Below are 23,941 nucleotides of genomic sequence, written 5' to 3'. Positions count from 1 at the left end.
GAATCGCGACCACCGACTGTACAGGGCGGAGAGTACGTAGGCCGACTCACGTCATAATGTATATCGACCACATGACTGCTGTCTCTCGCGAGTTTAGAGCGACTCGGCTCGAAGCATCCCCGTCTTGGCGCTCTGTCGATCATATGGACGGGCTAAGGGAGTTCCCGAAATGTGGGGAAGACCCGGTATCAGAAGCATTCCGATAGGCGAGAAGTTGCGACCCCTCTTTCACCACGGAGCCCTCGGGGTCCCTGAGGCCTTACAACCCTCGGTTTGGGAAGGTCTGTCGACATACTGTGGTTGCCGGCGAAAGTGCTGTACTATGGTATCCGGCAAAAGTAGTGTACATTGGTCAGTGCTGACACAGACTGGACAGGGGTAAGTCATCTCTGTCTATCTGGTAATTTATGAGAGAAGAGCCAATCACATCACTTGCTTGGGTCTTACATAATTGCCGTGATGTCTGTGCGTCAACGTTTTAGATACAGCCACCGCTCTGACCAATGTTCGGGCCCCACGTTGGACTGCTCTTGTCTACACTCTCGGAATACGGGTCGTCGCATATCCTTGCGTCTCCATTCGACCTCGACACCGGCGCTTCATGTGAGCTTCGCCAGCGGCTTGCAGATGCGCAATCGCTCTAAGATACCGTTTGGCAAGGGGATCGTAGCTTTGGAATCTTTGCAGCAGGTTCTGCGCGGCGCGTGGATTCTTGCCGAGCGGAAAGTCGCGGTCAAGATTGGCGAACACAGCAGCCCCGAGGGTCAGAGCTGCGGCAATATCGAGTTGATCGCATACGAAAGTCGTTTTGGCAGCTTTGGCATCAATGGTCGTTCCGCACGCATGTCGATGGTCCGGACGGCAGAGTCTATACAGGTAGTTAGAGCGATGAACCCCAAGGAAGACAATGACGAAGGGCTGCTATCGCTGCTGCCTCTTCCTTGAGTATTGTATCCAGAAGCTCTGTGGAGAAGATGAGGCCAAATTCAGACGCATGATGCTCTAGTAGTAAGCCTGCTTGAAATTCTTGACAGTTCTATTTGGCTGGTGTTCATCTTTGATACTCAGCCTCTGCACAGGTGATGTTTCATTGATCCCTATATACGTGTGAAGATGACGTGTCCAAGACTGGTGTTGAGTAATCATGCTGTACGTAAACTGCTGCGCCGACTGCCCTCTCTTGAGGTGCATCTCTTTCAGCATGATCTCATGAATATACGCAAGATCATTGATGAACGTGTCAGCGTTCCAAGACTCCACGTTTCGGATCTCGTACGTCGATGGCGGCCGACCAAGTGAGCTGCTGATGAAGAGATCGAGCGTACGCAGCGTCCTCCAGAGTCGCTCGCGGAACAGATCATGCTCCTGCAGTGAGCCTGTGTAGCCGGAATATGGAGACCCATAGCATACGCGCCTCGAACTGCAGTGGTAAGCGACGTTATGGCGTCGTATCTTCTACAAGTATGGAGAAAATAGAATGTGACCCATGTTTGCGTTTGGATGAATGCAACGTCCGCATGGTCCATTCTAGAGTCTGTGAGGATGCTGTCACCGCGCCTAAAGTACCCTTCAGCCGTCCCGTCTTTGTCCCGGGGACATGACTGAGCATCAACTGCTAGGACGATCCAAAACGTTGCATTTCATGGGTCTCCGTCGACATCATCTTGGAACAGCCAATCCTGAATCTCCCGGGCGATATTTGTGTCGCGATATACTCCCAACAGCTTGTCAGTCGGTTGCATAGCCCATTCCAGGAGACTCTCAGCTTCTTCTTGGGAGGGCTTCACCGGTGTTTGGAAATCACGGCCCCAAATGACAGCCGTGTTGCGAAAGTCGGCAAGATAGTCTTGTAGTGGTTCGTTGACGAATTGACAGGGACCAATTGAAGTAGCGACCAAAGAGCGAACACGCTATAGGCAAGACAGATTAGCTGTGTCCCGAGAAAAGAAGCTGTCTGGGTTAGTGGTGTCAAGTAATGGGCGCTCGATGTTTAGCCGAGCTGGGGAATGTTACCATTGTACCGAGAGGACTGCATGTCTCTCTTGGTGATAGCTACAGCTGTTGTCCACTTGGCGTAGAGTACAGCGAGTACACGGTTGATACCTCTCCTTTCGCCTCTTGCACGTGTTGCAACTTCAGACGGTTATCTACGTGCAGTGCAGAGTGTTGCGACCACTTACGCTCGTATGGCCCGGCGGCGGTGTTGTTCTGGGACTCGTGCTGTAACCGTGGTAGTCGTCGCGTATCACAACATCATAAGTAGCTTCGACGGTGGATAAAAATTGCGAGTGCGCAAGAGCGCGATGTTGGAGTGCAGCGGGATGAGACGGTAATCGTGGGGGAAAAAGCGCCACCAATCACAGCTCATCCTTGCCGTGCATCTCCAGATTCCAGTAACCTGACTTTGCTTGCCAGCGCGCTGAATCTGAGCCAATCTCTGTACAGCAACTGCCCAGATATTGGTTCCTTACTAAATCGTGCAGCAATTTGCTTGTTGGGCTGCATGATGTCTTGTATAAGCTGGTGAGTCTCCAAGATGGCAAAAACCCTTCCTTGCCTCCCCGTAAGATATACAGTCAAGCGCATCCGTAATCTGTGGCTTCGTTTGCATCATACTCGGGATGTAGGTTAGAGATGCAGTACGCTTCTCGCATTTTATCGACCGAACAGGTAAGGCTTGCGGTTGGAGCACAAAGACATGCATTGAACGCCTGCAAAGGTCCTTGCGTGTGTCAAAATGACAACTGTAGCGTCTTGATCTGCAAGGCTTCGGACTGAGGCAGTAAGCCAGCCGACCAAACTCCAATGCTTCACAGCTTTAAAGCAAACTATTGCATGTCGGACCGAGATACCGCTTCGCTTGAACGACAACCGGAGATCTACCGAACCCCAGTTTTGGGAATCAGCTTACCAATTGCGGCAAGCACAAGCGCTAGTACTGCTGTCGGGTGAGAACGTGAGGGTTCTTGATAGTTCGTTTTCCATAGCTGTGCTCGCCCATTGACCTCGTTCTCCTCGTGGGCTGAACTCTGGGTCAAACACTCTGTGGAAAGAACTTTCAACATTAGAGGTGAGACATGATTGTCATTTCATTGAGCAGACATTTCGTCATCGATCACTTGGTGTTGTTTGCAAGCCTGCAACCTCAACTGCCTTCCTCCATTTCAGGGCTCGCTGACCTGAGTAGGTGTTTTGTCAATTTGGCGGCGACAGCTATGACTTCCAACCAGAACGGAGGTTCGTCAACGTGCGTTGTCGAACAACCAATCGAGCTCCAGGATGCATCTTCATACCTGCAAACCCCGCAAAATGCCAAAACGACACCGAGCCTGAAGGTCTCTGATCGAGCAAGCCAGGATGACGATCCAGTTGAAAACCTCCCATCGCCGACTACCCAAGCAGCGGAGAAGCTCGAACGCTGGAATCAATCAAGAACAAACTTATACCGGACCTTTGCTGCATTTTGGAGTTTCGTTGTCATGGGAAGCAACGACGCTGCCTACGGTGCTCTAATCCCATATGTAAGTCCATATCACGATCCTATGCTTGGTTTGAAGCAACAGCTAACATCAGCCCTAGTTACAAGAATACTACAACTTAACCTTCATCGTCATCTCCTTGGTCTTCCTATCCCCCCTCGTAGGCTACACAGCCTCGGCTCTGCTCAACAATAGTATCCACCTGAAGTTTGGACAACGCGGCGTCGGCGTCGTGGCTCCAGTCTGCCACCTCATCGCGTACATTGTCATCGCCGTGCACCCGCCGTACCCCGTGCTCGTTGTCATCTTCATGATCGCAGGCTTCGGCAACGGCTTAGCGGACGCCGCATGGAACGCGTGGATGGGCAACATGGCGAACCCCAACGAAGTCCTTGGTTTCCTCCACGCCTTTTATGGCCTAGGCGCGGTGCTGAGCCCGCTGATTGCTACGACGATGATCACGAAGGGCCATCTGCAATGGTATACGTTCTACTATGTCATGATTGGTATGGCGGTGCTCGAACTCGGTGTCTCGAGCACGGCGTTTTGGCGCGCAGATGGGGCGGCGTTCAGGGCTGCGAATCCGAGGACAGGGGATGCAAAGGACAACCGCATGAAAGAAGCGCTGATCCGTCTTCCGCACGCCAGAGTTACTTGGCTCTGCGCCTTGTTCTTGCTGGGCTATGTGGGGATTGAGGTTGCGCTTGGAGGATGGATTGTCAAGTTCATGCTCGAAGTGCGACACGGAGGAGACTTTGCGAGCGGAATGACCGCGACCGGCTTCTGGATGGGCATCACGGTCGGCAGACTGGTGTTGGGATTCGTCACGCCGAGATTGGGGGAGAAGCTGGCCATTGCTGTACGTTCACATATCTTCACCCGTTCCCACCCACTGACAAGTTGCGCCAGATCTACCTCCCCATCACCATGGCACTGGAGCTCATTTTCTGGCTCGTCCCTCAATTCTACGTCTCCGCCGTCGCCGTCTCTTTGCAAGGCTTCTTCCTCGGCCCACTATTTCCTGCTGCTGTTGTCGCCGCAACGAAACTGCTGCCACGACATCTGCACGTCAGCGCCATCGGGTTCGCAGCAGCATTTGGCGGCTCAGGCGCAGCCATCTTCCCCTTCGCGGTGGGCGCCATCGCACAGGCCAAAGGCGTGCAAGTCCTCCAACCCATCATCCTGGCGCTGCTGGGCGTGATTCTGGGGCTGTGGCTATGCTTGCCGCGCATCCACAAGAAGCAGGAGTAGTTAGGCATGATTAGCAATACACAGTCATCCGGCTAAGTAGCCGCGACAGAACCACGAACCCCCAAACCCCAAACCCAGCCCATGCAAAACAAACACTACATCTGAGCCCGTGCAGGCGCATTCCAAAAGGCTAGATCCCACCGCAATCAACAGCCATCCCCAACCCCTTCTCTTTCGGGCACATGCGCATCGATCGTGCAGGGTGGCCGGTCGAGCTTGAGTGAACAAGGCCCGCCTAGGTCGTCGCAAGCCCCTCGGGCCAGAAGGGATCCCGACCTAGGACCCGCGCAGCACCACAAAACGTACGACGTGGAAAAGGCCAGACTCCTGCTGGCTACCATGCATGCCTGTCTTTTTTTCCCGTATGGTTTCCCGATGGGGAGGCTGACGTGCGCCTGCGCGGTAACGTTAACGCGTCTTCGTTGGAGGAGAGAGAGAGAGGTAGGGTTCATCGGTGTGCTGCGTTTCGGCGGTTCGCGAACGTGTGGTCCGCGGAGCCACGACCTGTCTTGGGGGATCCAGATCGCGATCTCAGTCTTCGACACATGGAGCGAGATGTTGCCTGATTCAGCGGTCTGGATTGGGAGAGTGGGTGGTATGCGCATGGTGTGGGTGTGGGTGTGGGTGTAGTTGGAGTTGGAGTTCAATGTAGATGGCGTGCTATTGTTCATGCTTCGTAAAGATCCGTCGTGCACTCACTCTACCTAGCATATACCATACAGGATCAAAGCCATCCGGCAAAGCCCACAACGCCAGACACCTGGAGCGACTGGCTCAACGGGTGCTATGCAAGTCGCGAATCGCGAATGAATTCGCTAATAGCACATGTCGCACGCGCACACAAGACTTGCCACTGTCCTACGAGCTCCCAACCGATGCATCTCGTCATGCACCCACGCGCCCCCAGCCTCGAAGCGTGACAAGCTTTTGCAGCGTTGTATGGCGCCCGGCCTACCTCATCTCGTTGTTGCGTCCCCCGTGTGATGTCGCTCAAGACTCTGTGGGTTCGACGTCGGTCCTATCTGTGGACAGAGCCTCGGCCTCGTTGGCCGCGGTCGGTTCTGCAGTCCCCTCCATGATGCGCAGCTCCTCGAGACTGATGCCCATCTTCGCCGCCAACCGCTCCTCTTCCTTCCTGGCCCTCGCGAGCTCCGTCTCCCGGCGCATAGTTTCCAGGTTCCACTCGCCGTCGCCTTCTTCGTCGTCCGAGTCTGCGTCGCTGCCTGCCCAGTCGCCCTTCTCGAACATGGCGCGACCAGTAGCTTCCTTGCGCAGCTTCGCTTCTTCTTCGGCGGCCTTCTTGTCCAGACGCTCCTTTTTCCATTTCGCAAAGGTTTCGACCGTGACGGGCGTGAGCGTGCCGGTGAGCTTGTGGCGTTCGGACTCGAGGAAATCTTCGAGGGTAAGCGTATTGAGGGGAGAGTTGGCCATGAGGGCCTTTTCGGCTTGGCGCTGTTCGCGGGTTTTGATTACGAAGCTGGCAATTGTTAGTGTTGGGCTTGAGGTTTGAAGGACGAAGTATGGGCACGTGCCCTGGTGGTAGCGAGTGCTTGTACATGCACTTGTCGCCTCCATTCGGACATGTCCAGAACCAGCCGTATTTCTGGTCCTCAATGGCGGCAATGAAGAACTTGCACACTTTGTCTGTTGTGGTCTTTGGGTTGCCGTGCTTGCTGAGCACAACCTCTCGCAGCTTCTGCTCGTCCCAGTCGTCCATGTTGTCTTTCTTCTTCTGCTCTTCTTCCTGGTCCTTCTCCTGGTCCCGGCTGTCTGTGTACAAACTCCTCTTCTCCGTCTTGCGCTCGACGTTCAGGTCGTGTGAGAACTTGCACTTCCTGCCCTTGTCGCAATTGCCCTTTTTGAAGAATTGGCAGAGGATGGTCTTGGGGTCGACACCGAAGGGCACCTTCTGGATCTGGACAGGCTTGAAGAGATCGGCCATCTCCCTCTGGGCCTGCTCGGCGGCCTTCTTCTCCTTCTCCTTCTGCGCCTTCTCGGCCGCTTTGCGCTTCTCATCGGGGGTTCCGCCCGAGGCAGCGGTGGCGTGGATCTGCTTGATGGCCTTCTGGGCTGCTCCTCCCTTTTTGTTCTTCATGCCAAAGGTCTTGTCGACGGCGACCTTCTTCACCTTGGGCTGCTCGCCCTTTCCCTTGGGAGGCATGGCGGGAGGATGTGGGTTTCTGGGTCGTGGAAAGACGGCAAGGGCGCCCGCGTGGACTTTGGAGAGACGTGTGGCGCGTGGGCGGGTCCTGGCGGCGCTGGACAGGTGCTGTCTTGGTGGGTTAAAAGTGAGAATGACGATGTGTGGGGTGGGCTGAATTTCGGTGGCGGCGGGCCTTAGTCAGCCAGACAGCCGCGACCTTGCTGAAGCTCAAGGTGGCCCTTCGCAGAAGCCGGCAACCCTTGACCCACGGCGCTGCTCTGACATTCCCGCTTTTGCGTCCCAACGATACAGACGCAGTCCACATAGCTTTGGTATGATTTGCAGAGCTCACCAACCCCCGCTGCACCGTCTAATCGCTCCGCAGCAAGCACCAGACACTCGTTGACTCTGGACTTGACCTCTCGCCGACGCGCGTCAACCTGCAAGATGATCACAGACGCCCAACTCTACTCGCTGGCCATCTTCCTCGGAAGCGCTGCCATGCTCCTCATCGTCCTCTACCACTTCCTCGAAGTCAACTCGGAGGAACACGCAGCGCTTGAGAAGCCAAAGGTCGCAGCCGGCAAGGTCAAGGCCTAAGAGCACGCGCGGGAAGCTTTGGTCCCTCGAGGGAGGTCCGAAGGAAGCAAACCACGTGTGGGTGGAGAGACATTGATACCATGGTCGCGGCCTGTTGACCCGGACCAAGAGCGATCAGCCAAGGAAGCATCACGGAGTTTGGGCGCACAACACTACAGAGCTTTTGCGCCACCTTACGAGGCGTTGAATCTATTCACGTTTGGTTGTCTGCATCTCGTTCAAGTTGGTTGTCTGCATCTTGTTCAAGTTGGTTGTCTGCATCTTGTTCAACTTGGTTGTCTGCATCTTGTTCAACTTGATTGTCTGCACCTTATTCAACTTGGTTGTCTGCTGTTTAAAGTGCTCCTTGTGGTCTCGAGGCTGCTAATCCTCTGCGTCGACGAGCTCTTCTTCCATCCCGTCACTGTCTACAAGCCCTCTCCTGCGCTTCTCATTCACGAGTGTGGCACCTCCGCGGTCCATGCCTGGTCCGCCCATACGCCGCTTCCGCGATACTAACCGATCCTGCATGTCGCGAGCCTCCTGTTCTTGTGTGTTCTTTGGTCGACGACCGCGTCCCCGAGGTGCTGATGCAGGGAGCTGGCGTGACAGATCGCTGCTAAAAGCGCGCTCCAAATCAGCTGTGATGCGCGGAGTAACACGACGGCCTTGCGCATCACTCAAGTATGCCTCAGAGTCGTGTGCATCTAACGAGTCAGTCAGAGTTCCACGGTCTCTCCAGAGCGCCGCTCAATCTTCCGTACCAGAAACACCACCAGCAGGTCCGTCACCATGCTCCCAGGCCAGAGGATCAAAGTGAATTCGCTGCATGTGCCCCCGCCAGGCGCTTTCAGATCCGAACGCCTGAGGTGTGCTACGCTTGAGGCTCATGTTGGTCACGGGGTCGATGTTGGTGACCTCTGTACCGCAGCCATCCCATAAACACTCCAGCAGGTTGTGCAGCCTCTCCTTACAGTGCCCCTTAAAGACGTGCTTCTGCAGAGTTTCGAGATTGTGCAACTCCGCCTGACAGTTCTGCCACTTGCACTTGAAAACCTGGTACCGAGGCATGCCAGTAGCGACACTGGGTGATCGCGAACTGATGAGAATAGGCTCGTCCCCACCAGTTCTAACATTGCGCAAGGTGCTCGGTTGCTGAGATTCGTGTGTGCCTGTGTGGCCGTTCATCGCAGGCCGAGACTGAGCCGCAGAAGAGCCATGGATGGCTTTGCGCCAACCGACTGGGCGACCCTTCTTCTTCGGCAGTGGCTTGCCATCAGGTCCATACCCAGTCGCGGAGCGAAAAGCAGAGTAACCAACACCACCAGCAGCAGACGAAGGTCGTGGAGCGCTTACACTCATGTTCGAAGAGCTTGCTTGCCGGTTGGGAGTAGTTGGTACTGTGGTTGTTGTGGCGTTGGGAAGTGAGTGACGCGGTTTTCGACCGCGTCGCTTCTGTTTGATGAATGGATTGGTCGCCTCGGGAAGCGCTTGGACCCTCGCGCCCTCCCCGCCGGTCGCGTGGGACAACGACTCCCTGTCCCCATCTTCAGCTTCGGACTCATCTTCCTCATCCGCACCTTCTGTCAGGGCTTGCACACCGTCCTTAAAGTAACCAGGCGGTGGATTGCCGGGATCGATGAGACTCCACTTGATCGTACTGAGATCTGACTCGTTGGATATATGTGGTAGGTTTGTCTTCAGTACGTCAAGATGCTGGTTGAGTTGGCGCTCCGAGGGGTGTCTTCCACACGCAAGTAATACGTCTCGCGCGATTGTGGCTGGATTGTAGGTATTACGTCGAAGGGCCTTTTTCTTCTCCAAGGGCTCCACGATTGCTCGGTAGCGTAGCCCGTTCATTTGCATGGGCATTGTTCTCGGCGGCTCGTTGCTCTGGGGTGCGGGAATGGCCGCTGTTGGGAAATTGTTGATGGGTGCTGCGCCAGTACCCACAGCACTATCAAAGGATGGATGGGATGATGAATAGGTATTTACCATCGAGTTGGTGTTGAGTCTTTTCATGGGTGGCATCATGTCATCTTCCTCGTCAAGCTGTGTCAGATCAATCAGATCGCTCAAGTTGCGTTTCCTTGCCGCTTCTTCTTTGTTCGCTGGCGGCTTCAGCTCTGGCTTGATGGGTACCATCTCTGCGACTGGAATGGATGATGCTACCGCTGAGCCAGGGTTATCAGGAAATGGAGGATATGTCGACCCGGTCATTCTTGAAACTGCCGCAGGACTGTAGCGAGGACTGGGCGCAACCTGAGGTGGCGCCAGATGCCTCATGACCGCTGGTGGAACGGGATGCTTCATGACTGCAGGTGGTGCTGGAGCCTTCGGAGCGGTAGCAGGAGGAATTGCTTGTCGAGTGGTCTTGCGAGACGCAGAGTTGACATCTGGCACAGCTAGCAGCAAACTCTTTGCAAAGATGGAGCGGTCCAGTTTGAAGCCCATTTGCTCCAACCGCTCGCACAACTCAACATATGATGGGTTGCCGTCAAGCATCTGAAGAACCTGCTCAGACTCTATTGGACGGTCTGGGTTTTTGGTGGTGAGATAGTGAGCCGCAGCTCTTGCAAGCTCCAGCTTCTTCTCGGGAGGCCAGATGGTGTTCCCACCAGTTCGCACAGGTATGGCGGCAGGGGCTCGTATGCTGGCTGGCACAGCTTGAGCTTGAGGGAGTGTGGTCAGCTTTGTATTGGGCGCGCTAATAGACTCTCGTGGGGTTGCCTTTTTCCCTTGGTTCGCAATCGAAGGTATAGGGACCTGCGCAGATGGAACGACAGCTGGTTGAGGGGCTGCTTTTGCGGTAGCAGTTGGCGTTTTCGCGCCCTTAGCCCTCCGTTCCTCTTCCCAGATTCGCGCAAGCAGCTGAGGATCCTTGCTATTGAGCTCGCGCATCTTCACCATCATGGCACGAATCTCTGCCTCAAGCTCTGAGCCGCCAGCTGGTGACTCTGGAACATCGGGGACGTTAGATTGAGCAGCAGTAGTGGCAGTAGCTGGCTGCGTCTGAGCCTTCTTAGCTTTCGGTTTCGGTTGACTAGCAGCAATTTGCGCTTGCCGTGCTGCCTCCTTAGCTTCTCCCCACCTGCGCTCCTCCTCTTCCAGCCGCTCTTCCTCTTTGCGAGCCTCTTCTTTTTTCTTCTCTTGCTCAGCACGCGCTGCATCTCTGGCTGCCTGCTGTCGTTGGTATTCAGGCCAGGGGTCATACACGGCCGTGGGATCGACTGTCGTACTCGATCCTGTATAAGGCTCGGATATGCTGGATGGTGGAGGTTGAACAGTCGGCGCGGGTGCTCGAGGCGTATACGAGGTCGTGGGTGTGGCGTTAGGAGCAGTTTGTGTGGCGTCAACGTCAGGAAGTTGTCGGCGGCCATAGTCAGTGTACTGTTGGGATGTTCCTGCAGCAGCCATGGAGGCGTTTCTGCTCGCAGCTATTGCGTGGTTGTGGCTGTATGGAGCCTGAGCAGGACTGGCCGTACGCTGTTGTGCCTGTTGCTGATGGTACTGCGGCTGCGCTCGCTGCGTAGGGTAACCGGCAGCTGTCGCAGGTGATGACAGGCCTCTGCTTGCTGGCGGTTGTACCTGGTTGGTATTGACGCTGCTTGGACGAGCCTGTGTTTGACCGTGTATTGTGTGGGAGGTGTGCAGCGGTTGTGCTTGCACTTGCAGGGAACGTCCGGGAGGGTAGTGCGCATTGGCAGCGTTGATGGTGGTGAAGCCAGCTTGACTCAGCGCCGTGGTCGTCGCGGCGTAGCCCGTGTTACTCATATTTCGTAGGACCTCAGCAGCGCGGCTGCCATTGTCCCTCGCTGCGCCGTAGCTGTTGCTGCTGGCGCTCCATGTGTTGTTGTTGTTGTCGTTGTTGTCGTTGTTTTCTTGCGCAGCCCCATACTCACTACTCGATGGACCGTAAGACGGCTCAGGGTAGGACAGATAGTCTGCAGATTGGTTTGTCGCAGCAGACGGTGCCTGCGAATACTGGCGCGACGGTTCCGCACTGGTGCTGTTCGCACTGGTGTTGGAGGCGGGCGCAGTCTGATACGCCGAGTAAGGTTGGGCAGAGCTCTGCTGGTGGTAGGGATAGCTGTACGAGCTGTAGTCGTTCGACGACATGGCGATGGAGACTCAGAGACGCAGAGGCTCTCTGGACGCCGTGACTGGAAGTGACGTGAGAGAGATCATGGGGCCTGCAATGCCGCGTTCGCTGTGGCCGAGGTGAAGCTGGTGAGTCGCGGGGGTGCGTTTCTATGGGAGGCAGGTTTGAAACACCAGTCCTTGCAGTCGCTGAACATGCAAATACAAGCAGAGACGCGTTGAGTTGCACGCGTTTGTTAGTCGCACCTGCCTCCGACGCCGAGGCCAAGCCGTCCGTGCGGACACCAGTGGCCGCTAGCCCACTCGCTTCGAAGCCCACTCAATATTGCCAGAGGAGAACTTCTCGTCGACCGCGAACCTCTTCCCTTCTCGTTCTACTAACCCCATCTCTCGCCAAACCACAGCAGCAATGGCCAAGATCGTGTCAAGCTCTCGCCGCAACTCGCGAAAGGCGCACTTCAGTGCGCCGAGTAGTGTGCGCCGGGTCATTATGAGCGTATGAGGAATTGCTTGAACATCGGATGGTCATGTTCTAACAATCTTCAGGCGCCTCTGAGTAAGGAGCTTCGCGAAAAGCACGGTGTGCGCTCGATCCCCATCCGCAAGGACGTAAGTACACACGCCTCCTGCGCGCCTGTCAAGGTTGGCTAACTTGCTGCAGGACGAGATCACCGTCGTCCGTGGCTCCAACAAGGGCCGTGAGGGCAAGGTCAACTCCGTCTACCGCCTCAAGTACTGCATCCACGTCAACGGCAGTACGTAGCCCCCTTGGCCCGCCGAGTCCCACGCGACCCGTGCTAACCACGTCCCCACAGTTGTTCGCGAGAAGTCCAACGGCCAGTCCGTCCCCGTCCCCATCGCTCCCTCCAAGGTCGTCATCACCAAGCTCAAGCTCGACAAGGACCGTGAGCAGATCCTCGAGCGCAAGAGCGCCGGCCGCGCCGCCAAGAAGGAGAAGAGCTCCGCTTAAGCGTTTCGCGACCTTTTGTACTTGACGACACATGATGGCTGTGGTGCCCCGGAGCAACGGCGCGGGACATCTCCTTCCTTTCGAGCGGACGGAATAAAACTCGGTTCATACTATTTGGGCTGCAAAAGCAAGGGCGTTATACCGGCTTCTAGCTCGAACAATGGATTCGCCGAACACTCGGCCCTGTCGAAGCTTTCTTCTGCAATGATACCACGAAGGATGGGGAGGACGACGACGACGAATAGAGAATTGTTGATCCAGCCTTCGGTCGTGTGACATGTGTGATGCCTGGCCTCGTCTTTTTCTTTTCCATCACGCTAGAATATCTGGTCATCAGCTCATACCTAATAGCTGCTTGTACTTATACGACTAGCGAAGAACGAACCCCAATGGCCTAGCCATTGCTCGCCTGCAGACCGCCTTCGAGACGACAATGAAGGAGGTGGTTTGATGGTGACCGACATACCCTAGCCTTCCAATATCAAGTTTGAATCCTCTTCCAAATCCATCGCACTGTCACCACGGCGTCTACACAGAAAAACAGCACGCCACTCGCCCAACGCCGCGGCAAACGCACAAGACTTCTCCGTCGAACAATCCCCATCCCAAGTAACGCGTACCCCGTGCCGCGAACCACAGCCCTGATCTCCCTCCCACCCACCAACGCACTGCTGCTGCTGCTGCTGCTGCTGCGGCACACCGGCAGCACAAGCTCTGCACCGCCCGCCCCGAAAGCACGGGAGCCGGTGGACAAACCGAAAGCCAAGGTAACGCGCGAGGGCGATGGATTCGCGCTTGCCCGGGACCCAAGACTCGTGGACCCGGCGTTCTGCAGTCCTTGGTGCTGTGGCTCGTGGGTATACTAGAGTCTGCGGCTGTGATGTTGGTGTTTAGACGTGTGTAGCTAAGCTTGCGAGGCTTTTTTTTCTTTTCTATTATTATTTTGGATGGCTGGGGTGAAGGTTAGTTAGGGCAGTATCTCTTATTCCAGCTGGTGTGGTTTGGGCTCTGCATTCAGATAACTAGTCCTGCTGTCTAACTATGACGTGTAGACCATGAGATGCTGACTTGGTGAGCGGGAGGCCCTCATGGACAAGTAGCCGTCTCCAACACATGGGTTTGCGGTTCTTCAGCATTCCTGTCTATTTCATAGTCGTTGTATCACACATGGAGGCCAAATGTACATAATCTCTCGAAATAGGTAAAGGTTGGGTCTTTTCTTGATGAGCTGATCTACCGTTGTTCTAGAGGTGGGTGCTGGTCCATTCACCGTGCGTGCTGCATGAAACAACATAGCAGTTCATCGAAGTTTTGTGAGGACAAGACTCCATACTGTCTGGTCTTCATCCCCTGAGCATTGCCAGGGAGTGGCGTTGCGGACTTAGGCTAGGCAGAGCCCATGTGTCTTTGCAGGTTGCGTGATGGTACGGGATCACTTCGAATGCACACACTACCTCTCCGCAGATCAAAGAGGGTCATGATAGTTCAGTCAAGATCGAGGCGAGTGTGGCATTGCGTCAACGTTTTCGTGGTTTGCCCGATCAAGTGTAGGATGGTGGTCGTGGTCTGCTGAGTCTGACGTGATAGTGGAGTCCTGTGTGCGCTCCTTCAATTTGTAAAGAACAAGACGTTGGAAGACGCGAGAAAAAGCGATGGTCTTGTTCTGGAAATTGTGCCCGAGATTGGATGCATGGCGCAGGATCGAATATGTCTCCTTGTTGTTCTGACTGCGAGGGGTTGAAGAAGTTCAAGAAACATGCGAGACGTCTACTCACTTTTTGCGGTCCTCTGTTGTTGCTCATGCAGCAGAGAGAAGGCCTTTGAGAATTGCTAGAGCATAGCGCTTTTCCAGCCGGTGTGGCTGTTGGTAGTCAGTGTTGCTAGGCTGGGTAGTGCGTGAAGTGATCTCCGCGGCAATCTCATTACGGCTGCCGCTCATCCGGTGGTCTTTGTGCGAATGTGTAACCAGCCTTATGTTTGCATAGCGGCTGCATTTCGACAGATGAGATTGCACCCACTGTACGGCTGCAGTGTTCCACGTGGTTCCCCAGATGGAAGTGTCAACGAACGCATAATGATTGCGGGAGTGCCAATGCCAGTGAAACGCTCAATGAGAGGCTGATCCTTGCAGTTGTCAGGCTGTCCCAGCGGAGGAAAGGAAGAAACCATCAGATCGCATGAGGAACAGGTGGGTTAGATAATCTTGCGCGTCTCACAATTGTGGACTGACAGCCGAAACAAAGGTCTAGGGAGATGAGCGCAGAACTCCTGCTGGTTGAGGGGAAGAGAAAAAGCCTTGCACCGATGGGAGGTTGTCGAGTCGCAGCGATCTGTCAGTGTGGTTGCGTTGGCGATGCAATGGGTTGCCCCGACATGTAGCCTGTTGGTGAAGGGTTCCATGCTCTCCAGACGCCGCAGCCCAGACCAGGCGTCAGATTGATGAGGGGCGATGGTGTCATGCATTGAGGAAGTCACCGCCTTCTCGTTTGCTGCTGGGCTAGTCTCAATATTGAGCATCCGGGTCGGAGAGCTGCCGCAAGGCGAGTCGCCATGGAAGTCGTATTGTGTTGGACCCAATACGGTTGTGGCATGGCTGGCTCGTGTAAGGGTTATTTTAAACATGCGGCGAGTCCTCCGGTTGACAGTGGATAGTGTCGTGAGAGGCGATCATGGCAATCTGCAAAGCGTTGTGATGACGCCAAAGATGGTGGACGAAGGCTGGTGTGCGTGGCAGCGCCTTGGTTCAGCTCAATTCATGGAGGGTGCTCAGTGTTCAGTGTTCAGTGTTAAGTGTTCCGTGTTCAGTGTTCAGTAGTCCGTGGTCCGTGGTCCGTGGTCAGTGTTCAGACCAATCGGGGTGGGTCGCTGCTGGCGTTTCAACGTCAGGCCAGCTGCAGACTCCGCGCTCCACCCAGCTGCCAGCACCAGCGCCCGTTGTCTGAGCGCGCGCCTCGACACTCCCTAGGCTCTAGCAGTGTGATGCCCTCCGTCCCTCTCTCACGAATCAGTTGCAGCGCAGTGTGATGACGAAGTGTGACAGCATCTCCAAGGCCACCGAAGAGAGCGAGTCGCCGTACTACGCAGTCGACAAGCATCTGGAATCGATGTGGTCAGATGGCACCCGTTCGTATCAAGGGAGCGTTCGCCAGCACTCCACTCGCTCTGCTTGGGTGCATGCTCCGGTTCTCTCACTGGGTGCATGCTCCGGTTCTCTCACTGGGTGCATGCTCCGGTTCTCCCACTGGGTGTTCGCTCCGGCCCGCCCACTGGGCGCACGCTGGTGAAGGCCGCCCGCCGAGAGGGAGGATGTGGACTTGGATGTGACTGTGTGTCAAGTGTGCTTTTGTGTCCGAGATGCCACTGTACCCGATGCCTGCAGAGGCAAGGCGGTTGCGCGCTGGAACAGAGGGTCAAGGCAGTTTGTCTTGATTCGTGAAGTCCTCGAAGGAGCGGAAGGCGATAAACATCCTTGCTCACGCATTCGTGTCAAAGTTTCACGAATGCTGGGCCACGAATCGGGCCCAGCAGCAAACGAAAGAGCCAGGGCAACATGCTCACGACGATGGCGTGGGTCGCATTGGACGTGTCTGCGTGGGCAGCTCGCCGCCGACCCTGCCCCGCAGCTGGACTGCTCAACAAGGCCATGTCCAGCACAGCAGGCCAGGAGGACGTTCCGACCCTCGATGGTGTGTGTGTGGTGGCAGGGCGAGGAGACGCAGCTAGGAACCAGCTCACGGCACGGCAGGGGGGACCGGGCTTTGATTGGGCTGTCTCACGACCTGCCCCTGAGTGGCCCGCCGCCTAGCCTGTTTGAAGAGATGCTCACCGCAGGCACCCTTGCACGACCATGAGCGCCGACGCACCCCTGGTGAGGCCTCTGCAGACTCGTCGGCGTCGTTCAGGCTCACGCCTCTTCCCCAGCCGCTGCAGACGAGTGCCTGAACAGCCTCAACTCGACGGCACACTACCGCACACCGCTGAGCTGGGCTGTTTTCCCTCCCTTTCGCACTTCGCTCGCTCGTATACACGTACTCTCTTTGACAGAGGGTGGTCCTGTCCCTCGCTGTGCATTCTTACAGCTGCCCTGTCCCACGCCAACATTCGTTTCAACCTGACTGTCGCGCTCTGTCCTGGTACCTGTCTTGGATTTGGGTACGTCCATCGCAATCCGGCTTGAACCAACAACACTGACTTCGCGTCTTGCTACAGCTTACCTAGCTGACGGTCCTCGGCCGCGATCAGACCATTGCAGTACCCGCATCTATTTTCGTACCTTCACCTCCACCGACGGACCCGGTGTGCGTGGTACTTGCGGCAACGCCGTCGACCCTCGTCGCCTTCATCGCCCCCATCGCCCCCATCGCCTGGTCCGGCTACGACTAGACCAACGGCACTGCACTGCCTGCTGTTGTCTTGCACACAGCCAACGCGTGCCCAACCCTCGCGCCTGTTTTCGCTTCTTGATCCCTTCTCTCGACATGCGCAACTGGTCTGGATACTAACCGCTTATCGTTCGCTATCGCTGGTGTCTTGACCTCGTGCTCGGGGTACCCTGCCCCTTACTTTCACCTTACCACCTCCTGGATATTTTAATCAACTACTCGCAACATGAAGGACGGCCACCCAGAGCCCGTGTACGACCTTACCGGGCACTGCTCGGTCGTATACGATAAGACGCTTTACGCCTACTCCTCCGCCGGATTCCAGTCGCTGGCACTGCAAGAGGGGGCGAAATGGCAAAAGCTGCCCATGGACATATCGTTGACGGGAGCACAGTGTGTGAAGACGTCGGACAGACTCTACGTTGTTGGCGGGTCTGTCAATGAAACTGCTGCAGACTGGGACTACCCTGGATTGATGCACTACACCTTCTCGACCAAGAAATGGGACTGGCAACGATCGGAAAGCTGGAACACGCAAAACCGACAAAACCACGGCGCCGCCTATCTCGCTGGATCGGACAAGATCCTCGTCTACTCAGGCTCTCAAAAGACTGGAGATTTGGGCGCTTCGCCTGAAACATTCTTGTTCTCCACACAAGAGCCATTCGCTGTCCAGAGTTTTCCTTCCAATGGAGTGCCACCTTCTGTAAGACCCATGCTCATGGCCTGGGATACGACTTCTGCCTTGATGATTGGAGGCGGCTCTACAAACTCGGCTGCCTGGACCTTCAGCGAAGAAAAGGGTTGGGAGAACCTGGGCGTCTCACTAGACTCCGGCATTGTGAATCAGGATTCGGTCCAATGCACCGTGGTCATTGGAACCGATGGAAGCAAGGTTTTGCAGAAGTTCGACATGGGTGTAGCACCGAACAAGGTGGAGCGCATCGTCCTTTTAGGCGAAGGCGGAATTGTTGCTAAGACTGGCACAACGGTTGGCAACAAGGCGAAGCGAAACACGATTGCCGACTGGCCAGCTTACAACGCGACCGCCGCTCCCAAGTCCACGCGTTCAAGCTTTTCCCTGGCCCAAGGCGATGATGGAATGACCGTTGCCCTGGGAGGGAACGCGCAAGACCCGCTTTGTCTCTTCAACGCCAAGGAAAACGCGTGGGTTAACGCAACGACCTTCTTCGGCGGACAGCAAGTCTTGATTGCATCAGAGACATCTTCCATCTCGAGCAGCACCCCAACGGCAACAGCCTCATCAACAGCATCTCCCAGCGCTACTGCCACAGACTCACCTGCGGTAGCTGCCACACCACCGAGCAACAAGTCCAAGATGTTGACTGTTCTTGGCGCAACATTGGGTACCATCTTCGGTATTGCCGCTGTTCTCATCCTCATCTTGTTTTGCCTGAAGTACAGGAAGAACAAGGTCAAGAAGGCCCAACAGACTGGATACGTAGAACGTGAAAAAGATCGTCTCAGTTTTGCCGACCGTGGCGCAGACTTCATGAAGGAGGCTGGCGGATCGGTAGCAACCTACAACCTCCCACAGCATAACGATTCTACTACATCGCTGGCCATCATCCAGGGTCAAGGAGGCAACAGTCACAAGAAAAATACGGCAAGCGATGCTAGCACAGCAGGCCTTGTCAAGAAGCCCAGCCCGCTTGCATATTCGCAAGAGCCGTACGAGCTATCCAAGTTTGACCTAAAGCCTGAGCCCGTAGAAGAGAGGATGATACGACAGAACTCTGGACGAAACCCTCCTGCGAACAAAGCCGACGGCCGAAGCAGAAGCTCTGGCTGGAGTCGATACTTCGCGAACAACGAAGCCACCAATCTCGCCATGCCTGCCGACAACCGCTCTACCTTTGCTTCTGATCGCACTAGCATGATGAGTCAATCACAGTATACCAACTCACGGATGCCCAGCCAACATCCTTCGACATATGTTCCCCCACTTGAGATTCCCAAATTCGATGGTCAGCGTCTCAGTAGGGTAGCCAGTGGAAGCCCAACGCTTGGAAGCATCCAGAGCCAACCAATGCCCCATCAGCCCATGCAAGCCGAGCTTGATCGTGCCAACTCGAACAGTAGCTCCAGATCCGGCCTTAGCCACAACGATGAGCACTACTTCCGCAACCCTGTCGAAAGCTGGACACCTGTTGGTGATGACGGTCGACCACCTAGCAGTGCATACACGGAAAGTGTGGTCATTGAGCCAAACAACAACAACAACAAGTTTGACGGCACCAGCTCGTACTATCCTGACGACGGCAACTCTTTCTACCCAAAAAGTAATTTCAGCTCATTTTACCCTGGCCAAGGCGGAAGCTCACTCGACGTACCTGATGCTCGGGGCAGTACATTCACCATGTTTCCCTCGGGACAAGCACCGAGTGCGCCGGTTGATGAGATGCCCAAGAGCAGGTTCAGCTCCATGTATCCTGTACCGCCTCGCATAGGCCTGACACCACAAGACCGCGAGAGCACAGTTACTGTCTTCCCTGGCCCACATCAACCTCAGTCGGCACAGATTGAAAACATGCCGAGCCCGACATTTCACTCGTTCCACCCCGGTGTTCCACGCATAGGCCATGAAAGTACTGTCACGATGTTCCCAGGAGGCCCACCAGGCGGACCCAATCCTCCCAACAACAAGGAAGGTGACAACATGTCGTGGCTGAATTTGGGCACAAGCAAATAAGTCTAGCGTCACTCCATCCCTCACTTCTGCTTGTTTCAGAAGGCACAACGCATACACATAAAACGGTTCCGGAAAAGCATTACCATCAGTCAGCGATGGATCTTCTATTGCTTGTACAGCCAGCTGTTCTCTTCATTAATCGAGGATGCATCCTTAGCGCCGGGCGTCTGCTTTTGTTCGAATTTCTCGTACCCTCGAAGCCCACGCTTCACGACCAGGCACTGGTCATACAGATACCCGACGCAGTACCCTCTTGCGTCAACCCACCTTACCCACCCACACCCTATCACCGTATCTGTAAATATTCCCGTAGCTTCTCATCTCTCGTTGACCACACTTTCTCCTTCTTTTCTTGCTTGCTCGAACAGCATTCCATTTAGCTGTGCATATGAGTACACATTTCCTTGTCCGAGATTGGGAGGCGTCACAAGATGGAAGGCAGAGACTTTGTATGTAGCTAGTAGAGGCTGCCCTGTGTTGCAGCAATGCGTCCAAGTCGGACGAACAATCGTAATGATGAAGCCGTGTTGAATCTAGTCCTCTTCTACTCACTCTGATGTGATGGGTTCTGGGTCGCTTGACCTGGTGTGATGAGGTGAGAAAGGCCTCTTTGTTTTCTACTTCCAACGGTGGATGGAGATTGGCAAAGTCTACATGAGCAAACGGACGACTTCTCGCAGCAGCGTCATCTGGACTTTCCATTCTCCTGCATCCGCCAAGCCATCCTCCTAGTCGTGAGGCTCAAATTCCTTGGCCGAGAAAGTGCCAACCAAACCATTTCTCCAACCAAACCGGCTCCTTTGGGCCTCGGCAAACGACCCCTGCCCCGAGCGCCATCAAACAGTCGCAGAGCCGCTCACCGACTCAACACGCAACACTGCTAGCGGCCGGCAATTTTCTTCTAGGCGCACGTAGCCATGTATACCGCCGCAAGGTTCGCCGTATCGAGACATGTGGGACTCGGGGTTGCGCGTGGCACGTTTGCGCTTGCCTCTGCACGGGGCGAGTTCGGCCGTGGAGGTGCAAGGTGTATAAAAGACATAGCCCCAAAACGTGCAGGGCAACTACGACATCAGAGTAGTGCTGGTGAGTCTCCACGTTCCCCCGTGCCCATGCTACAGCTCCCATACTAGCCTTGCTGCACAATTGATTCGAATATAGCTAACACAACCTAGCTTCAGAACCGCAAACCAACACACAAATTCCAACACCGCCCACCACCACCAAGCGACCCCTCTACATCCGGCTCCCAATCGCCCTCGCCCTTACTCTCTTCACCTTCGCTGCAGGCTTCACAATGGCTGGCGCCCCGGCAATAGAATCGATCCGCGCGATCGCCAACCCACCCAGCGACGAAGAAACACTCACCCTCTTCACACCCCCCAATGCCGAAGTCGCCGAAATCGAGAAGAGCATATTCACACACGCCTTGACAAAATCTCTCCTCGAAGACAACACATACACCGCGTCCCGCCCGCACCTCAAGATCCCCGAGCAACTGCGCGCGCAAAACCTCACAGGGGGCACGCTCATCGGCCCGGACAAGATCGCAGTGCCGCCGCTGCAGTTCAGCACCGCCGACGGCAGCAAATTCGTCTCGATCCAATACCTCGGATCCGCGCTGTGCGGGCACCCAGGCATCGTGCACGGCGGGCTGCTAGGCACGCTGCTCGACGAGGGCCTCGCGCGCTGCTGCTTCCCCGCCCTGCCCAACAAAGTCGGCGTCACGGCCAGTCTGAACATCTCGTACAAGGCGCCGTGCATGGCGAACCAGATTGTCGTCCTGGTCGCTGAGACGACAAAGGTCGAGGGCCGCAAGGCCTGGGTCAAGGGCCGGCTGGAGACGTTGCCCAAGAGCGAGGACGATAAGCCCGTTGTGCTGACCGAGGCCGAGGCGCTGTTCATTGAGCCCCGGCAGGCGGCGCAGATGCGGAGGGTTGTCGTGTAAGGGTTGTCGTGTAAGGGTTGTCGTGTAAGGTGTTTCACGCATGAGGAGGTTATTAGAAGTTAGGTGAAGTTGGGAGTAACGAACCAAGACTGGAGTTTGCAAAGGCGCAAGCCCCTCTCCACCAGCTCCGCTTGAGAGGGGTTTGTTTCTATAGATCTAGATCCACGGATTGAATGCCACATGTACCTTTTGCCTTTGAACCATCCCATTCATTCTACCTCTACCGCTACGTCTGCCCCTCTTCCTCTGATCGAACCCGCATCAACATGCTTCCTGAGCAGCACACAGCCAGCCGTACACGATCGCCCTCGCGGTCCAAAACTCTCTCGACCTCCACCCTCAGGAAAGGCAGCTCAGAAACCCCGAAAGCAATAGAACAGGAAAGCCAGCGGGCAGGCGTGAAAGGCTGTTTCGCAGTAGTAGTAGTATCCATGCACCAAGACGGTTGTTCAGAAAAAGGGCGACTTGTTTGCTCCGCAGTGTGTTAGAAGAACAGGAGCTGAACGACGGATGGTATCGAGGATCTCGTTGTGCAGCGTAAAAGGGTGTTTCTTTTTTTTTGTTAAAAAAAAAAAAAAAAAAAAAAAAAAAAAAAAAAGGGGGACACGGCAACTCTTGTGGTCGTTGCGGATTCAGTGATGCTCACAAACGGGGCATTGGCTGTGCAGATGAAAATAAAAAAAAAGAATGAGGAAAGAAAGAAAAAAAGGATTGCTGCTCGCTGCTTACTAGCTCAGTCGAGAGAGCAAGAGCCCCCAAAGGCAAAAACGCCAGGCTATGCTGATATTCAAAGATAATGCAGATGGTACGTTTTAGATTCGATGGTGGCTGTCAGATTCCCCTGGTAGTCTGGAATTACTCATCGTCTTCGTCGTCATCCACGACTCGTCTCCGTTTTGTCCGATTGCTGGGGACCACCTCGTCGTCATCATCGTCGTCGTCGTTGCCGCCGCTCTTCCGCTTTGGACTCGCCATGATGCCTTCATCTGGGTCGTCGTCGTCTTCGACGATTTCTGGCTCCTCGTCACTGGCGGCGATGAAATCGTCCTCCTCGTCGTAATCGTCCTCGCGGTTTCTGCCAGCACCTCGGCCGTAGTCTTCGTCGTCGCTCCAGTCTCGTCGTAGACCAGTCTTTGCGCGCGGCTTCTTCGTTCGTGGTGCGCCGTCGTCATCTTCGAGATCGCCAATGCTGAGACCTGCTGTGCGCCCTCCAGTGCGTCCCCCAGCACCACGGTTCGCGCGCTCGGCCTGGCGCTCGGCGTGCTTCTCCCTCGCTCTAGCTTGTCGCTGCCTCTCCTTAAAAGTCGCCTCTTCTCGTTGCCTAATAAGATCGGGATCTTCATCGACGTTGACGAAAGAGATGGCTTGGTCAGCTTCATCTCGGCCACGGGTTGCTGCAGCTGCCAAGTCGTTCTGCAACTTCTCGAGCGCAGCATCTTTCAAGTTCGTTGCAGGGACAACACTCAGCGCAGTCGTGAACTTGTTAGTCACGCGCATGATCTGGGCCTCCTCATACGGCGCAACAAGGTATGTGTAGCTCTCCTTGTCGCCCTTTGCGCTCCGCTTCGTCGAAGTTGGTGTGGGAATTTTGGGATTGACCTGCGGGGGAGCCAGTGCGTTCGCGTCAATGTCAAACTGTGTGGTAGGGTCGCTGGCAAGCTGCAGAGTCAGCGAGCCGTCAGACCAGCGCAGGACGCGTGCATTCGACTGTAGCTCGGCGTGGTTGGAGGGCGATCGTCGCCATCGAATTGTGGACATGGCGGTATCGTAGGCGGAAAAGTGCTCGGATGCAGCAAACTTGGAGTGGTGATCTGTCGTCGGTGGCTGGAAAGTTTTGTGGTTGAAAGCAGTCGGCTCGAACGCCAGGAAGCGCGGCACCTTCAGTAGGTAAAGCTCGCCATCGCTAGGCTCTGGTACGGCGTGTCGCGCAAGATCTGTCTCCATGAAAGACAGCGTCTGCTGCTCTTGCTCATACTCGGCAGCTTGTGGCGCCCGGTCTGCGCGGCCCTCGTCGTCACCCGAATCAAGCTCTTCATCGTCGAGTTGGCGTTGTTCGCTGTGACTTTGTCAATCCTAGGCCTTCTTCAACGTTGGTTGCGACCTACACTGCTGGCTCTTCATCTGCATCACCGCCATCACCGAACAGATCATCATCGTCGTCGTCCAGCCCATTCTCTTCTACCGTATCACGTGGTGTTCCTCCGTTTTCGCTCTCTGCTGGCGCGACTGGTCCACCAACTTCGTCATCTGAGAGGCCCTTCGCAGCATCGCTACCCGCATCGGACATGGCTGTGGTGAATAGAGCGCTTCGTCGCGCAATTCGTGGTGTAAGAGGGGACACCGGGTGGGATTGGCTTTGCGATCTGGGAGAAGCA

The 23,941-nt window shown here is 55.4% G+C and overlaps 8 protein-coding genes across 8 annotated transcripts, besides 8 other annotated features; 5 read left to right on the top strand and 3 right to left on the bottom strand.

Annotated features, from left to right (window-relative positions):
* Positions 1–3,077: 3,077 nt before the first annotated feature.
* On the top strand, positions 3,078–4,730 carry EKO05_0001749 (uncharacterized protein; the record flags this gene model as incomplete). Its single annotated transcript, XM_038937172.2, has 3 exons — positions 3,078–3,521; positions 3,580–4,338; positions 4,389–4,730. 3 exons carry the CDS (start codon positions 3,078–3,080, stop codon positions 4,728–4,730), a joined length of 1,545 nt encoding a protein of 514 aa, XP_038802499.2.
* A 604-nt stretch (positions 4,731–5,334) lies between these two features.
* Positions 5,335–5,374: a tandem repeat.
* A 346-nt stretch (positions 5,375–5,720) lies between these two features.
* EKO05_0001748 (Translation machinery-associated protein 46) lies at positions 5,721–6,891 on the bottom strand (the record flags this gene model as incomplete). Its single annotated transcript, XM_059635744.1, has 2 exons — positions 5,721–6,207; positions 6,287–6,891. 2 exons carry the CDS (start codon positions 6,889–6,891, stop codon positions 5,721–5,723), a joined length of 1,092 nt encoding a protein of 363 aa, XP_059491727.1.
* Positions 6,892–7,320: 429 nt separating this feature from the next.
* Positions 7,321–7,473, top strand: EKO05_0001747 (uncharacterized protein; the record flags this gene model as incomplete). Its single annotated transcript, XM_059635743.1, has 1 exon — positions 7,321–7,473. One exon carries the CDS (start codon positions 7,321–7,323, stop codon positions 7,471–7,473), a length of 153 nt encoding a protein of 50 aa, XP_059491726.1.
* A 363-nt stretch (positions 7,474–7,836) lies between these two features.
* On the bottom strand, positions 7,837–11,571 carry EKO05_0001746 (uncharacterized protein; the record flags this gene model as incomplete). Its single annotated transcript, XM_038937410.1, has 2 exons — positions 7,837–8,159; positions 8,217–11,571. 2 exons carry the CDS (start codon positions 11,569–11,571, stop codon positions 7,837–7,839), a joined length of 3,678 nt encoding a protein of 1,225 aa, XP_038802497.1.
* Positions 11,301–11,337: a tandem repeat.
* Positions 11,572–11,962: 391 nt separating the features above from the next.
* Positions 11,963–12,523, top strand: EKO05_0001745 (60S ribosomal protein L26A; the record flags this gene model as incomplete). Its single annotated transcript, XM_038937168.1, has 4 exons — positions 11,963–12,049; positions 12,100–12,162; positions 12,215–12,308; positions 12,369–12,523. The coding sequence occupies 4 exons, from the start codon at positions 11,963–11,965 to the stop codon at positions 12,521–12,523; spliced, it is 399 nt and encodes a 132-aa protein (XP_038802496.1).
* A 668-nt stretch (positions 12,524–13,191) lies between these two features.
* Positions 13,192–13,216: a tandem repeat.
* Positions 13,217–15,289: 2,073 nt separating this feature from the next.
* Positions 15,290–15,336: a tandem repeat.
* A 1,795-nt stretch (positions 15,337–17,131) lies between these two features.
* Positions 17,132–19,618, top strand: EKO05_0001744 (uncharacterized protein; the record flags this gene model as incomplete). Its single annotated transcript, XM_038945051.1, has 1 exon — positions 17,132–19,618. The coding sequence occupies one exon, from the start codon at positions 17,132–17,134 to the stop codon at positions 19,616–19,618; it is 2,487 nt and encodes an 828-aa protein (XP_038802495.1).
* Positions 19,136–19,152: a tandem repeat.
* A 917-nt stretch (positions 19,619–20,535) lies between the features above and the next one.
* EKO05_0001743 (Adenylyl-sulfate kinase) lies at positions 20,536–21,566 on the top strand (the record flags this gene model as incomplete). Its single annotated transcript, XM_038937259.1, has 2 exons — positions 20,536–20,704; positions 20,794–21,566. 2 exons carry the CDS (start codon positions 20,536–20,538, stop codon positions 21,564–21,566), a joined length of 942 nt encoding a protein of 313 aa, XP_038802494.1.
* Positions 21,567–21,779: 213 nt separating this feature from the next.
* Positions 21,780–21,814: a tandem repeat.
* Positions 21,815–22,130: 316 nt separating this feature from the next.
* Positions 22,131–22,164: a tandem repeat.
* Positions 22,165–22,237: 73 nt separating this feature from the next.
* Positions 22,238–22,274: a tandem repeat.
* A 147-nt stretch (positions 22,275–22,421) lies between these two features.
* On the bottom strand, positions 22,422–23,853 carry EKO05_0001742 (Paf1 complex component; the record flags this gene model as incomplete). Its single annotated transcript, XM_038937567.1, has 2 exons — positions 22,422–23,622; positions 23,672–23,853. The coding sequence occupies 2 exons, from the start codon at positions 23,851–23,853 to the stop codon at positions 22,422–22,424; spliced, it is 1,383 nt and encodes a 460-aa protein (XP_038802493.1).
* Positions 23,854–23,941: the final 88 nt, after the last annotated feature.

The sequence above is a fragment of the Ascochyta rabiei genome, chromosome 2, assembly GCF_004011695.2.
Source record: "Ascochyta rabiei chromosome 2, complete sequence".
Taxonomy (NCBI): Eukaryota; Fungi; Ascomycota; class Dothideomycetes; order Pleosporales; family Didymellaceae; genus Ascochyta; species Ascochyta rabiei.
This window is presented reverse-complemented; position numbering and strand designations above follow the sequence as displayed.